The following is a 16369-nucleotide window of genomic DNA, read 5'->3' on the forward strand; positions in this document are numbered from 1 at the left end:
ATTGGATGTCTGGGGGACTCCAGCTTTACAGGTATTATTTATATATGCATTATTATTTCTGCATGAAAGTGAAGTATAACATGGAATCGTGTCATATAAATTACATTATAAAAAATAAATTAAAAGCTTTAATAATTTGTATAAATCTAAAATAATGTTGGGGCGACCTGTGCTAGCTATGAGTGGTCTTGAATGTCCACCAGTGTTTTCTATGCATCAGTCTGGTAAACAAAGAGGCTAATAATAGTCAGTTTTGTAAATGTCAGGCGGTAGAAGCTCCAGGTAATGGCACATATGGCCAGACATGAATAAACAAAAGAACAGTATTATGTGGTGACCTTCTTTGTCTGTAGTACAGCGCCCTCTGTCAACCGCAGAAGGTAATGACATAAAAAAGCAGAATCATTGATTGAGATTTTCACTGCTGTCTACAACATTTCTGAGTGCAGTTTGGCTCAGTTAAATGTGCTGAGCGCAGATGTCCTGGAACTGCAATGAGAGTCTTAATTCCATTTTTAGAAATAAAAAATTTAAAGGAAATTTCTGAGACTGCAAACAGAAACATGCATCATACTAAGGCTGGGGTCACACTTGCTAGTGTGATGCGAGAAACTCGCACATCAATAGCCGGCACTGCCGCCGGCACTCAAGACCGGAGCTGTGGCTGCATGTATTTCTAGGCAGCTGCACACTCCGGTCCCGAGTGCCTGCGGCAGCGCCGGGCATTAAAGCGAGAGACTTGCGCGAGTTTCTGGCATCACACTCGCAAGTGTGACCCCGGCCTAAGGGTAAAAATTGCAAAAAATAAAAACGCCATTGTGGACTGGATTTTGAGTTTCAGATCCTTTACTATTAGTAACTGGTAAGAGTGCTTACAATGTTAGGACTCCTAGTTCTCATGTAGCTGGTCTCCACTATATATTCTGGGAGAATCCTCAAGAAATATCCGTGTCTACGGAAAAAATGCATTGCGGTATTGTATGTAAAACCACAATCACAGTTTTAACATGTGGTTTTTGATGCTGCAGCACTCTTGAGATAAATGAGAAAAACTAATGTAAACCCCCTACAAAAAAAAATGTAACCCAGAAAGACCAATCTATTACAGATTAACATTTGGCCACTGTGGAAATAAAACCAAATGGAAGAAAACATACTGTGAGAACAAAGGTCAATATTAGGGGAAACATAGCTAAATTATCATTATCTAAATATGTTATGGTAATGTTGGTTTCTGGGCATTGCAGCATTTATGTTTTTTCTTCCTATCCCCTGAAATCATTATTATTTAGTAATCACGTGTATCAATGAGTCCCAACAACATGAATTGTCCAAAAACCCGAGCTGCACATATAAATCCCCTCTCACAGCTGTGTGCTATTCTTACTGCCTGCATTTTGTACCAGGATGAGCTGAGCATAAACCAATTAAATACGGAGTTTAATGTCTACGTCTGTATTCAATAAACTCCTAAGCTCCCCCTAGTGGTGATTGCATACAGCCAATATTTTATCATGTATTTATATTGCAGAAGACAAAATAAAATGTGTAGATTTGGGTTTTAAAATCTGAGCCATATATCGTGGATATGTTATGAACTCTACCACAGAATAATTGTTCACCAATTTAGAGAATACAAAATGTTTTCAAGCATGAAAATTTGCTTCAATTATACATTTCTATGCACAAAACTCCTAACTCAACAAAAAAAATACATTAAATCTGAAGAGTTGGCAAACGGTGCCTACTTCTTGCCCTTTTTAAATCTTTGCACAGGATGGATTGGGCTAAGAAATGACTCAAGGATTAGGGCTCAAACACAGATTTCTAGATACTGTGGCCCCAATTCATCAAGATTGGTGAATTTTACCACCAGTCTCGATGAGGGGCCATGGTGGAGTCGGATGCTATACCTCTTCATGAATCTGGATCATCTGATAAGTGGCCTCCGTACACCACTCAATAAATCTTACTTTCTGGCCTAGGGAACGCCATAGCTCATCACTAATTAGATGAGCTGTGACGCCATGCCCCCCCGATCTACCCCAGCTCCACCAATTTTGGCAAAGCTTAGAGAAACTGGTGTAATAACGCTAAAATTGCACCTAAATTTTACAACTTTTCAAAGGTTTTTTGCCACTTTTTGTGCGAAAAAGCTTTGATATATTCTCTTAAAAAGTTGCTTCCCTAAGTGATACAGCATTCAATGGAGTAGCTACATACAAATTGTAGGATGGGAACATAGCACTCCATGGCCTTGGGCGGCACGGTGGCACAGTGGTTAGAACTGTTGCTTTGCAGACGAGTCCTGGATTCAAATCCTACCAAGGACAACATCTGCAAGGAGTTTGTATGTTTGGGCTTGGGTGGGTTTCCTCCTTCTGTACACTCCAAAGACATACTGATAGGGAATCTAGATTGTGGGCCCCAATGGGGACAGTGCTGTTAATGTCTGTAAAGTGCAGCAGGGAATATGCTATGAAGTAAGAGTAAATAAAATAATATATATCTGGCTATAGCTGTGTAGATCCTGCCCAAAAAAATCTATTGCATTGATTTGTACCAAGCTGCGGTTGTGACTTCTCCTCATTTTATCTCTTTATATCCTTTGGGTGAAGGGGGTTTCATTTCTTATTAGTGGATGTAAAATGTGTGCTGGTTTCAAAAACTTTTTAGAAATTGTATACAAATGTTGTAAAACACATAACCCTAGTTTAACACTAAGTGAATGAACACTATTTTTTTTTTTTCCCCAGCAGACAGAAAGAGCTTCAAATCCATTCCCCAGGAATCCATTGTCCGGCCTTCAGGACTTGGGAGATCCAATTTGTCTGCGGCACTTTCTAACGTAATTCGCATGCATTATCTTATTTAAAGAGTACCGTGGCTTGGACGTTTAAATGACTTGTGTATCGTGTTACAAATCACTTTATCCCGAGAAACCAAAAGAAACCCGGCAGAACATTTACTCGACTTGCAAAAAATAAAGTGCATAATGCATAAATTTAAAAAAAAAGGCGTAAACTGATCGCAATCTTAAAATGATTTGTATGTTGTTTATCGTAAAATTCTATTTTTTAGACCGGATTCATTAATTCTATTATTATTATTATTCATCGCAATGTACAGACGGAGAACAGATTCTACATGTGCATCCTGCATTTACTAGAATTCATATGTGGAAGTTAAATAAACAATAAACTAAACATTGTATATAAATATTTTTCATTCTGCGTGTTCTCTTAATCTTTATATTCCCTTTCCTTGTTTACCTTCTATTAGTTCATCTTGTCTTTTTGGCATTATTTTGTCAGTGTTCTATTCCAAATGAGAGGGACATCTTGAAGTAATCAGAAGCTGAAAAGGACTCGTCCCCCTGGCATCTCAGGTTAAATAAGGCGCTCTAGGAAAATATGGTAGGCCCATTACAAGAAACTTGATCTGCCTTCATCAAGACTCCAATTGCCATTGCATTAGGATTGATTAGAGACCAGCAGTACCGTAATGACCCAGGGAGAGGGGCAGCATGGGACCTCTAATGGCAAGATCTCATGGGGGGGCGCGGATAGTTTTAGGTTACCATGAAAATTTAGATTTGTTTGCATATTTATCTAAGCGAATCAGATATCATGAGAATAAAAGGAAACAAAAAAGAAAATTCCAAAATTGGGAGCGAGGAGGAGGAGGAAAGGGATGAACAAATAGCTAATATCTCCCAACAGATTTACTGTATAATTAGTTACATGTAATAAGCAATAACAATAGCACAGAACATGAAACAAACAAACATAGCAGCAAAAACAATAGTTATTAGCTTCCAGGGGTGCAGATAACAGGGTCCCCCAACATTTGGGTCAGAGACAGAATAGCTGTGGCTTTTAGGCCTGTAATTTAGGATTTTACAACCACTGCGAAAAAGTGCAGAATTTGACTTTCTTTCTTAGGCTTGCTGCTTTGAGACAGGGTGTGACCACAAAAAATGATTTGAGGGGTCTACTGGAGGGCAAGCCGGAGCTGAATTTTTCTCCTAGAGAGTCAACAAAAATGAGTTTTATTCTAATGTGACTGAGCCGCAGTCACATCACGCTCTACGCCATGGATTGTGGGGTCACCCCCCTACCCCTCAATTCAGGCAGGAGAAAATCAGCCCACCCCCTCACACACACTCTGTGATTGCCCCTATGCTGGGAGTCACAACATATACGCCTCATAGAGGGGCATTCAGCGAAGTTCACTGCATAATTAACTCCATCTTTCCTAGCCAAGTTAACTGTTTATTTAGTGTCACATACTATTACCATCAGCAGCCCTTCTCTCCGAGGAAAATTAGCTCGCAGACTTCACCCTGCAAGGGCAAATTCTTCCTTCCTTTACTGCTGGAGGGGTTTTTCTTTGACCAGTAATTAAACAGTTAAAATGACCATGGAGCGTGTCTCTTGAATGCATTGTGCCTGCAGATATTTATGAAAAGATCTCAATGGCTGCAAAATAGACTTTGTTTTTTTTTTTTATCCCTGATGGAACAGATCATGAATTGATCTAATAGATCTAATAAAGAAACATATTTTGTTGCAGGTTCAGGTGTGAATGATTATTTATTATGCTTTGCTTATATTTCGCTATCTTATTCTGCAGCGCTGTACATACATCATCACTGTCCTCACTGGGGCTCACGATCTAGATTCTCTATCAGTATGTCTTTGGAGTGTGGGAGGAAACCGGAGTACCCGGAGGAAAGCCACGCAAACACGGGGAGAACATACAAACTCCTTGCAGATGTTGTCCTTGGTGGGATTTGAACCCAGGACCCCAGCGCTGCAAGGCTGACCACTGAGCCACCAGGAATATAGATTGTGTAAGGCCCAGTTCACACGGTCAGTATTTGGTCAGTATTTCCCATCAGTATTTGTAAGCCAAAACCAGGAGTGGGTGATCAATCCAGAAGTGGTGACGTGTTTCTATAAGGCTGTGTGCACACGGGGCGGATTCTGCTGTGGATCCGCAGCGGATTTGGCCCTGCGGATCCGCAGCAGTTTCTGCTGCGGTGTACAGTAGCATTATTCCCAATGGGAATTAAAAACCGCAGTGCAGATGCTGCGGAATTTGCTGCGGTTTCTAATCCGCAGAAAGAATTGACATGTCAATTCTTTCTGCGGATTCCGCAGCGATTTACCATCTCCTCCATTGTGGAGAAGATAAACCACAGGACATAACCGCAGGCCAATCCGCAGAAAAAGCGCAGGTCTTTTGACCTGCGGATTTTGCAAAATCTGCACGGATCAATGCGCAGCAGATTCTGCAGCGTGTGCGCACAGCCTTAGACCTTTCCTCTGATTGTTCCTCTACTGATTTTGGCTTCTAAAAACTGATGTAAAAAACTGACCAAATACTGAGTGTGTGGAGCAAAGTGATACCAGATATGGGCCATGTTCCCACAGAGCATAAACACTGCATTTTTTTTCTGTTGAATTCTTTTTTTTTTTGCAGAAAATCCTCTGCTTCTAACATTTCAAGCAAATTGCATGTGATCATATGAAAACTCGTGCCCTTGTTCATTATTTGGTGAGTCTCGTTTTTTTTTCTTTCCTATAAAAACTCATAAAAAAAAAGGTAGATTTTAAGCGCAGCATCCAGTCTGCACTAAAATAACCAATAGAAAATGTGGCTTCAAATCTATACCAAAAAAGGCATAAATAGGGGGAAAGTGTATTAAAACAAAATTCAATTAAAAAAACACAATAATCAGAGCAAGTTGCTACTGCTTATTTTGATGTGGTCACCTGCAGAAAATTAAAAGCAATTGTTTTTTTTATTTACATAAGGGAACATGGCCTCATGCCCACTCTGCATTTAACTATGTATTTTTGGTGCTTTTTTTCCCCATAGGTAAAAAACTAAATGTAAAAAATGCAGTTGCATTTATAAGTGCAGAATCTCAGCATATTTTGCACTAAAAATGATATTACAAAAATGGTGCTTCAAATCTGCACCAAAAAATGCATAAAAAAGGGGAAAATGCAGCAAAAACACAATGATCAGAGCAGATTGCTATTGTGTATATGGTGTAGACACCTGCAGAAAAAAAACCCGAAGCAGTACAAAAGCAGCGTTTTGGTATATGGGAACACAGCGATACAAGAAAATGTGGTTAAATGGCCACTAAATTAATTATATGTGCATAATATTCTATTTTTTATTTATGTCCTAATTGTTAAGGCCAATTATATTTATTACGGCATTTAAAAGGACACAACATAACACTTGTCCTTTGCAAGTTGTAAATGCATCTCCCATACATGCTATGTTACATAATATTATGGATATTGGGTATAAACTGAACTCAGTAATAGGACTGTTCAATGATGGTGATGGGTAACAGGCCTTAATGGGCTGAGCTGCAGTACTAAAGCCTCTTTCACACATCAGTTTTTTGCCTTCAGGCGCGATCCGGCTTTTTTTTGTAAAACCGGATCCGGCAAAATGCAATGCCGGATCCAGTTTTTCCCCATTGACTTGCATTAGCGCCGGATCGTGCCGGATGGCATTGCGTTTCATTCGTTTTTTGCCGGATCCGGCAACTTGTCTCATTCCGGCGTCTGGAAAAAACGGCTACTGTAACGTTTTTTGTCTCCGGCGAAAAAGCCGGAAGCGCCGGATCCGGCGCTTCCAGCTTTTTGCTACAATGAAAGTCTATGGGCGCCAGAATGCGCCGGATCCAGAAAAAGACGGATCCAGCCACCGGATCCGGTTTTTTTAAGTCTGCGCATGCTCAGATCCAATTGGCCAGCCCCCAGGAACAGATATAACCTGCTAGACGGATCCAGCAAAAAAACGGATCCGTTTCTACAGTTCTCCAAAATTTATGCCGGATCCATTTTTTCTAAAAATAGCCGGATCCTGCCTGACGGCAAAAAACTGATGTGTGAAAGTAGCCTAAGGCTTTGTAACATAGATGTACTATCCTGCTTTCTATAAATCACCACTATGTCAGAGAGGATGCTACTAGTTATTTCCTAGTCATATTTATGTATTCATGAGTATTAAACAATTAATTGACTAATCAGTAGTGAAGAGCGAGTATACTCGTTGCTCGGGTGATCTCCGAGTATTTTGGTGTGCTCGGAGATTTACTTTCTGTCGCCGTAGCTGCATGATTTGCGGCTGCTAGACAGCCTGAATACACTTGGGCATCCTCCATATGTATTCAGGCTGTCTAGCAGCCACATATCATGCAGCTGCGTTGACAGAAACTAAATCTCCAAGCACATCAAAATACTCAGAGGACACCAGAGCAACGAGTATACTCGCTCTTCACTACTCAGGTCTAATATTTCTGTCCTGTAAAATGATGGCACAGCTGTGCATTCCATTTAGCACAACACATTATGGAATCACAATGAAGAGTTACAAAGCTACAGTATAAAGAAATGATGACCAAAGTCTACGGATTTCTAAAATTCTAACCCATCCAGACTCTGCTGGTGTGCCCCAATGGTCATGTTTGTGCAGAGGGAATGGTTTAGTTTAGCCACTATGGAAGAGAACAAATCCTGGATATCTCATCATATAAAGTGTCCTCCTGTGTGTAGCTGTTACTATTCTACAACTTAGACAATGATACACAAAAGGAGAACGCCAACTGGAGCCAGGGACAAGAAGCGCCCGTAGGCTGCTCCACTGGGCCTTTCCCAGCTCTGCAAACTTTGGCAGGAGTGAAGCCTACTTGAAAAATTGCGCTTGGTCCTACTTCTAGTATTTGAGCACCATTTTATTAAAATGTAGGCCCTTATTAATGTTAAAAATTCTCTGCAAATCGAATTGTTGAGCAAGTATTAAAATTTTTACAATTAAGGCCAGAGGCTAAGAAGGTGACATAAAGTTTACTCTCTCCTGCCTGCTAATACACCTTAGCACTAATCTCTTGAGCAGCATCCCAGTTGCCTTCAGGCTGTGAAGAGCATCTAGAACAATGGCACCAGCATCTCCAAGTCATCCAGGACAAATTGAGGAGGCTTCTGGCCACAGCTTTCCTTCAATCACCTCCTCAGTTCTGTTTATACAGGTGCCTACCTAGTAATTACCTCCAGCTCATTAAAGCGTCCACTCTAGTTTATAGATTTGCTGTATTATTTTTATTCCAGGACACCGGCAGCCTACAGATATATCTTAAGGGATTGAGGAGGTTATTTAGAAAGAAAATACAAGTGCTTATTGTTTTGGTGTAGGGCGGCCTATGTCACAGGCCTGGCTGGTGGGCAATGCACCACTGCTGGAGAGCAGATCGGGTGTCACCCTGCAGATTCCCACTACAGATAAGGAAATGTGATCTAGTTTTCAGAACTGCAAGTGGTTGGGAAGACGGAGGAAAAAAAACCTTTCAAACACAAAGCTCATTTACTAATGGACTGGTTTTGGGTTACCCAACCCAATGTACGGGAATGGCCAAGAGATAAATAATCTGCTCCAGGAGCTCAACATCTAATTAGGCCGCTCTAGTGTCCTCTGTGGTGGGCTGGGGGTATTTTTAGCATAGTCTGCAGATACACCATATCATCTGCATCTATGGATATTCAGAAGGGTTGCACAGGGCTATGTGCAGCAGGAAAAAGAATAAAAAATACAATATGTGTGTGTGCGTATATAATAAAGGGAACACATCCTAATAGATTGTGTTGGTTAAGTGTGCCCTTTATTTTTTGAGCAGTATATATATGTGTATATATATATATATATACACACACATACTGCTCAAAAAAATAAAGGGAACACATCCTAGTACATTGTGTTAAGTGTTTATTTTTTGAGCAGTATGTGTATATATATATATATATATATATATATATATATATATATATATATATATATATATATATATTCATACACACACACACACACACATAAACAGTATATACTGTATACACTGCTCAAAAAAATAAAGGGAACACTAAAATACCACATCCTATGTTATAGTGTTCCCTTTATTTTTTTAAGCGGTATATGTATATAATGTATGTATTGGGGGCAGCATTAATAAAATATGAATATTTGATTAATCTCTGTCGATACTATCCCATTATGTATTGGACAAATAAAATATGCCTACCCCTGCCACTGTGTTTGTGGTGCTATAATAGCATTCTGGATGAGAACATGCATGTTTTTATTGCATAGTTGCATAAATATATGTGAATGTATATTAGTATTATGTGGTTATGTATATAAATTGTTAGTGCATTATCGTTGCTTTTTGGCAGATGCATGATATGTTGCATGCATATTTCATTGCCTTGCATGATTTATTTGCATTGTGAGACTTTTGGACTTTCCATTTTCAGAATGCATTTACACCTTGTGTATCCTTTTCTATCATGCAGCATCTTTCAGCCAACATTGCACAAGCAGCATTAGTGAAAACTGGATTTACCAGCGTGCCAAATACTTTCTAAATGTTTTCTATTGATTGCGAATTTTGGTTGTGGCAAAATATTAAAAGGTTTTTTTTTAATGAAACTGGCAGGATGGTAAGAAACTAGCAGTTCCTCAGATTGTGAAACATTATTTTTGTAAGCATATAATTAGAAATTGGATGCATATACTGTTATACCATCGCAATACACACATATATATATATATATATATATATATATATATATATATATATATATATATACACACATAAAGTACTTGTAACGTATTGGAAGGAAGCCTACAGAATGTAATAATAGTATAGTATCAGTCTGTATAAAGTGTAGGCATCTCTGCAGTGTGTGTAGATGGGGGGGATCTGGGCCCAGCAATGCCCTCCTGGAAGGGGCAGGAATGTGCCCTCTTGGAGCAGATGATGGTTATTGACAAGGCAGCTGTGGCACAGGAACGACTGCTAAACCTGCCCCGGACTCAGCTCATACCCAAAAGTCTGGAACAAGTGCGCAGAGGAGACCTCACAGCCCCCAGCCCCTGCCTCCCAAAATAGGGATTCTTCCCTGGAATCCTAGAAAATCTTCTGTTACTTTAAAGGGGGCAGGATATATGCTAATTCCTGGAAGACTTCAGGACTACCTAAGCTGCTATCCCTGCTGTACATAGATGACTAGGTGATTTCTAGCATGAAGAGGTCGAAACGTTGGCTACATGCTATGTATCCTGCTGAGTCACCAATGGCACACCATAGGCCACATGAACACGGTCAGTATTCGGTCAGTATGTGGAAGCCAAAATCAGAAGAGGGTGATAAATCCAGAAGTGGTGACTGGTTTCTACTTTTCCTCTGATTGTTCCTCTCCTGGTTTTGGCTTACACATACTGATGTAAAATACTGACCAAATACTGAACGTGGCCTTATAATAAGTACTGCATCTTTGTCAGTGTTTGTAAATATTGATTTAATAATAGCACGAATAAATATTGATTTCTCAACCTGTTAAGTGTGGACAATCTTCCCTAAGAAAAGTAGTTAAATGGCCATTTAGTCCTTTCAGACAATTACAGATAATATCCACTTCTCCCAGCACCTCTGTGTTCTCTTATCTGAGACCATTGTTCTCCTCTTATTGCCTCCCTTGCTACCAACAATACATTATTACCTTTGTTTACAAAAGCCTAATTGTTTTTAAGGAACTTTTTTTTTTTTAAATAATTGCTTTCAAGTAAGGTGTGCAAATGAGGATTAACATAATGAGACTGGGAACTCCTTGTGTTTAATGCCTTGGTATCCTAGACCAAAGGGAGAAGAGGCAATACAAGGAATTTTTGCCCAGGAATTGTTGTATTGTTTAGTAGAAAATATTAGATAAGATACTTATTAGCATGGCTCTACAGGAAAAACTAGCATGAAGTTCTCACAACCACAGATATGTGTGTGTGTATATATTTATGATTCTTGTATACACAATACACTCTCTCTATATACACACATACTGTATGCACACACTATATATACACACATTATGCATCACTTATAAAGCTATAGACAAATCTGTATCTAGCTATAGATATGCATGCAGCCCCTATGTTCCCCATGCTGGCTCTGTCCTGGTTAATAATTCATCCCTATTCATCAGCACATATTTTATTCATAGCAAGCATTAAGGTAATGAAATACCAACTCACCTGAACTGGACAATGACATTTTTTGATTTTTTTTCTTTCCCACAGAGCTCTGCTGTTATAATTGATTTGTGCAGAGATGAGTCTTGGGTCCCCTTAGGTGATACTTGAGAAGGGTCTCATGTTGCAAGGCCCTGGCGTGTCTACCCCCCTCCTCTCTCTCTCTTCCCACCCAAGGGCAGCAGCATCACCCCTGCCCTCCCCACCCTCCAGCCTGGGCTCCTTGCTCTGCAGCCTGCCCCCCATATGTGCAGCCAATCAGGGTGTGCAGCAGTGTGGAGCTTTAAGGAGGCTTCTACCAGAAGAGTGACAAACTTCCAGCAGCTCCATCCCCTGCCCTGAGCACTGCGTCCTCGGGTGGGTTCCTTGGATGTACCCTCTGTGACTTGCATCACTGCTCCAGTGTATGTGGAGCTCCTACACACCGAGCTTTCTGGCTGTGTCTCCAGCACACTGAGCCATGTCTATGCTGCCTTCCTTCGGCTTTACCCAGGAGCAAGTGGCCTGTGTCTGCGAGGTTCTGCAGCAAGGGGGGAACCTGGAGAGATTGGGCAGGTTCCTCTGGTCCCTGCCAGCCTGTGATCACCTCCACAAGAATGAGAGCGTCCTGAAAGCCAAGGCTGTGGTCGCCTTCCACAGGGGGAACTTCAGAGAACTCTACAAGATCCTGGAGAGTCACCAGTTCTCCCCACACAACCACCCCAAACTGCAGCAGCTGTGGCTGAAGGCTCACTATGTGGAAGCGGAGAAGCTCAGGGGGAGACCTCTTGGGGCAGTGGGCAAATACCGGGTGAGGAGGAAATTTCCTTTGCCAAGAACCATATGGGATGGTGAAGAGACAAGTTATTGCTTTAAGGAGAAGTCTAGAGGGGTCCTAAGGGAATGGTATGCTCATAACCCCTACCCCTCTCCCAGGGAGAAGAGGGAGCTGGCAGAGGCCACTGGACTCACCACCACCCAGGTCAGCAACTGGTTCAAAAACAGGAGGCAAAGGGACAGAGCTGCAGAAGCCAAGGAAAGGTAAGGCGCTCCAAGGGAAGGGGACTTGTCAGGCACAGGCTTCAGGTTAAAAGAAGCCTGAGCCCTCGAATCCCAAACCCCCGCATCTGTCTGCTAAAAATCCCAGACAAAGAATCCCCATCATCTCCTGCTGCCACACGTGCTTTGGAATGGGGTGATGCTGACCACTAGTCTGTCCAGCACACAGGAGGTTAAGCAGATCTGCTGCATGAGGAGCGCAGGGTCGTCCATTTCCAGAGCGGTCCTCCCAGCAATGATCTGCCGCTTGCTGCATCCCCCCAGCTGTAGCAGGGCACTCACAGATCAAGGGGTGACTGTGGGGGCTGGGGGGCTCCTAACTTACCGCACACTCTGCTGCTGGGGCTGGCAGGCCGCTGTTCACACACATAGGATTATTACACCTGATCTGTGGATAGGAGGTTCCACATGTGAGTGACTGGAGCAAGACAGAAACAGGACACGGAGCACAGACCATATACCGAGTACAGAGAATATACACAATACAGAGAATCTACAGATAATATACAGAGTACAGAACATAAACCGAATACAGAGAATATACAGAGAGTATATAGAATACAGAGTACAGAGAATATACAGATAATATACAGAGTACAGAGAAGATACAGAGAATATACACAATACAAAGAATATACAGATAATATACAGAGGAGTACAGAGAAGATACAGAGAATATACACAATACAGAGAATATACAGATAATATACAGAGTACAGAGAAGATACAGAGAGTATACAGAGAATATACAGAGTACAGAGAATATACAGAGAGTATATAGAATACAGAGTACAGAACATATACCGAGTACAGAGAATATACAGAGTGCAGAACATATACCGAATACAGAGAATATACAAATAATATGCAGAGTACAGAACATATACCGAGTACAGAGAATATACAGAGTATACAGAGAATATACAGAATACAGAGTATAGAACATATACCGAATACAGAGAATATGCAGAATGCAGAGAATATATAGAGTATACAGAGTACAGAGAATATACAGAATGCAGAGAGTATATAAAGAGTACATAGAATATACAGAATACAGAGTACAGATAATATATAGAGCACAGTGAATATACAGAATACTTATAATATGCAGAATACAGAGAATGTACAGAATTCAGAGTACATAGAATATACAGAGTACAGATAATATGCAGAATACAAAGTACAGAGTACATAGAATATATATATAATATACAGAATACAGAGAATATACAGAATACAGAGAATATACAGAGTACATTAAATATACAGAATACAAAGTATACAGAACACAGAGTACAGAGACTATACAAAATACGAAGTATACATAATACAGAGTAAAATGAAATGCAGAATACAACTTATACAGAATACAGAGAATATACAGAATACAACGTGTACAGAGAAGACAGGAGAAGTCACTGCAGAGAGCTGGAGAGGAGGAATTATATGCTCTGCAAGAATCATCACGTCCAAACATTGTCACTGCTGCATTCATATTTCTCCATGTCTATCTATCTATGTATCTATTTAACTGGCAATCACCTGTTTATTAAAGTATCTTAATTGATTTGGTCTAAAATATATTCCCAATTAAAAGATAAAGATAACTCTTTTTAACTAAGCACGAAATATTTCTAGTAAAGATGGCTGATACATGCGAAATATCGAGAGACGGATACTACCTGGCAGGTATTTAGATAAAAAATGGAGGCAGCACACCAATACAGCAAGTTAGAAAACATTTACTAACCAATAATAACCATTATGTGTAATTAAATACTTTTCTAACTTGCTGTATTGGTGTGCTGCCTCCATTTTTTTACATATTATTAGAGGTCTGATCTTGCCTGAGATTATTATTATTATAGCGCCATTTATTCCATGGAGCTTTAGATGTGAGGACTCGGAGGCGTATACATAATACATACAAGTACACTCAGATCAGGTGTTGCACCTACATTTTCGGGATAGATAGATATGAGATAGATAGATAGATAGATATGGGATAGATAGATAGATAGATAGATAGATAGATATGGGATAGATAGATAGATATGGGATAGATAGATATGAGATAGATAGATATGGGATAGATAGATAGATAATATATAGATAGATATGGGAGAGTTAGATAGATAGATATATAGATATGAGATAGATAGATAGATAGATAGATATGGGATAGATAGATAGATAGATAGATAGATAGATAGATATGGGAGAGTTAGATAGATAGATATGGGATAGATAAATAGATAGATAATTAGAAAAAAGGAAACAGCACAGTACTTAGCTTCGGGTGCACAGCCCCAGACAAAAAGTCCAGTTTTCATCCACAATATCCAATACTCATTCCAAATAGAGGCAGCACTCCATAGTTAGTCTTTCAAGGCAACGTTTCGGCTCAACTAAGCCTTTCTCAAGCCTCAATCTAATGAGTATTAGATAGATAGATAGATAGATAGATAGATAGATAGTCACATGTTTAGTAGTGGGCAGGCAGATAGGTCTAGTTAAGATAATATGAATTGGATTTCAATACACATTAATATTCTTCTACAACTTCTTATATTTATTTTTTCTTCTCCAGAGAAAACACAGAAAACAACAACACATCCAGCAACAAACAGAACCAGTTGTCTCCGTTGGACGGAGGGAAATCTCTTATGTCCAGCTCTGAAGAAGAGTTTTCTCCCCCCCAGAGTCCGGACCAGAACTCAGTCCTCCTCCTGCAGGGCAGCCTCAGCCACCCGGGGGGCTCTTCCTACACTCTGAGCGCTTTGGGGGCTTCTCAGGGCGGCCACGGCCTGACCAGTCACCAGCACCAGCTGCAGGACTCCCTTCTCGGACCTCTTACCTCCAGCTTGGTGGACCTAGGATCCTAAACTAGTGGTCATACAGGGACTGTGATGGAGACACGCGTGGACTGCACAATGATTGTATATAGCGAGACAAAGCTCATCTCATGGTACTTAATGATATGTAAAGAGACTTTTTATATTGCTGTTGATGACAAGACCCCCTATGCCCCCCACGTTCACCGAATGCTCTTATAAGCCCCTATAGCTCTTCTGCAATTAGCCAAAGCTGAGGCCAGAGGCTCTAGGACCCCTCCTCCTGCAGAGCTCCATAGGATATAACACTACAGGATATTATCATTATTATTATTATTATTATTATTGTGCTTTATTTATGAAGATCCGTATTTTTTTTTTGTTTTCCTCCAAAACCCAAGAAAATCCTAAATAATGGAAAAACAACCCACAGAAACCATCTCTGGGGGCCGAATGCTCTTCACCATGTGCGAGGTCACCAGTTTGGAGGAGGTTACGTTTACAATTTTTTTTTTCACAATTTAGTGGTATAAATCGATTGCAAAGTAGTTTATAATAAAATACAGTATTAGAAAACAAAATTGAATAGCGCCTGATGTCTTTTGTCCAAAATCAGAAGTCACTGCGACACTTGAAAGATACTGCGCACATTAGGTAACATTTTTTTAGGTCTATGTCCTTGTAGACATGAAAGCATGTCATTTAAAACAGATATAAAGCACTAACCTTAAACATCAATGGCCTGATATATATATATATATATATATATATATATATATATATATATCTGGTGATATTCGCACATGTATTTCTTTATTTATTTATTACATTATCACATTGGAAAAAAAATCTAAACCAATAATGCATTCCCTTGTAGGCTGATCTGTCACTGCCCAAATAAAGAGGATTGTCCTTATTAGTCGCACAATTTGCCAATATAATTTAAGGCAAGGCGCATACACTAAAGCTGTCAATATAGCTGACATATCACCATGTCTTTCTTGTTGACTGGTATTGGAAAACGATTGAGTGCAGTAACCATAATGTGGTGGTCGTCTGCTGGGCCCAGTACATGCAATAGCTGCGAGGCCATGTCAGACATTGCTAGAATTTTCTCCAAATCCAAAATGCAATTAGTTCAATCAGAATAATTAAATATATATTTGAGCAGGATATGACAGAGTTCTTATCTTTCTTGAAACTACAAATTTTCATCTATTTTTGTAAATAATAATAATAATAATAATAATAATAACAATAACTATAATTTATTATTATTATCATCATCATTTTGCCCTTACTATCTCCAGGTGGCATGCATATTTTAGGTTAATGCTGAGCCTATTTATTTTTCCTGACTCTTCAGTTATCACCCCACATCCACAGAA

At 39.9% G+C, this 16369-nt stretch overlaps 1 protein-coding gene and 1 long non-coding RNA gene across 2 annotated transcripts in view; one reads left to right on the forward strand and one right to left on the reverse strand.

Moving 5' to 3' along the window:
- The window catches only part of LOC141085623 (uncharacterized), a 91230-nt gene extending 87774 nt beyond the window's left edge, over positions 1–3456 (reverse strand). The window contains exon 1 of the long non-coding RNA XR_012231340.1: positions 3273–3456. This is a non-coding gene — a long non-coding RNA (uncharacterized lncRNA). The remainder of the gene's footprint in view (positions 1–3272) is intronic.
- Positions 3457–11400: 7944 nt separating this feature from the next.
- SIX1 (SIX homeobox 1) lies at positions 11401–15533 on the forward strand. The gene is made up of 2 exons (XM_073569770.1): positions 11401–12126; positions 14738–15533. The coding sequence occupies exons 1-2, from the start codon at positions 11567–11569 to the stop codon at positions 15030–15032; spliced, it is 855 nt and encodes a 284-aa protein (XP_073425871.1). The 5' UTR covers positions 11401–11566; the 3' UTR covers positions 15033–15533.
- The last annotated feature ends 836 nt before the right edge of the window (positions 15534–16369 follow it).

The sequence above is a fragment of the Dendrobates tinctorius genome, unplaced genomic scaffold (genome assembly GCF_039654945.1).
Source record: "Dendrobates tinctorius isolate UK_male_01 unplaced genomic scaffold, ASM3965494v1 ptg000006l, whole genome shotgun sequence".
NCBI lineage: Eukaryota > Metazoa > Chordata > Amphibia > Anura > Dendrobatidae > Dendrobates > Dendrobates tinctorius.

Coding starts and splice junctions, on each gene's coding strand:
- SIX1 (XM_073569770.1), top strand. CDS start 11,567: ATGTCTATGCTGCCTTCCTTCGGCTTTACCCAGGAGCAAGTGGCCTGT. Junction 12,127..14,737: donor GCTGCAGAAGCCAAGGAAAG/GTAAGGCGCTCC, acceptor TTTCTTCTCCAG/AGAAAACACAGAAAACAACA.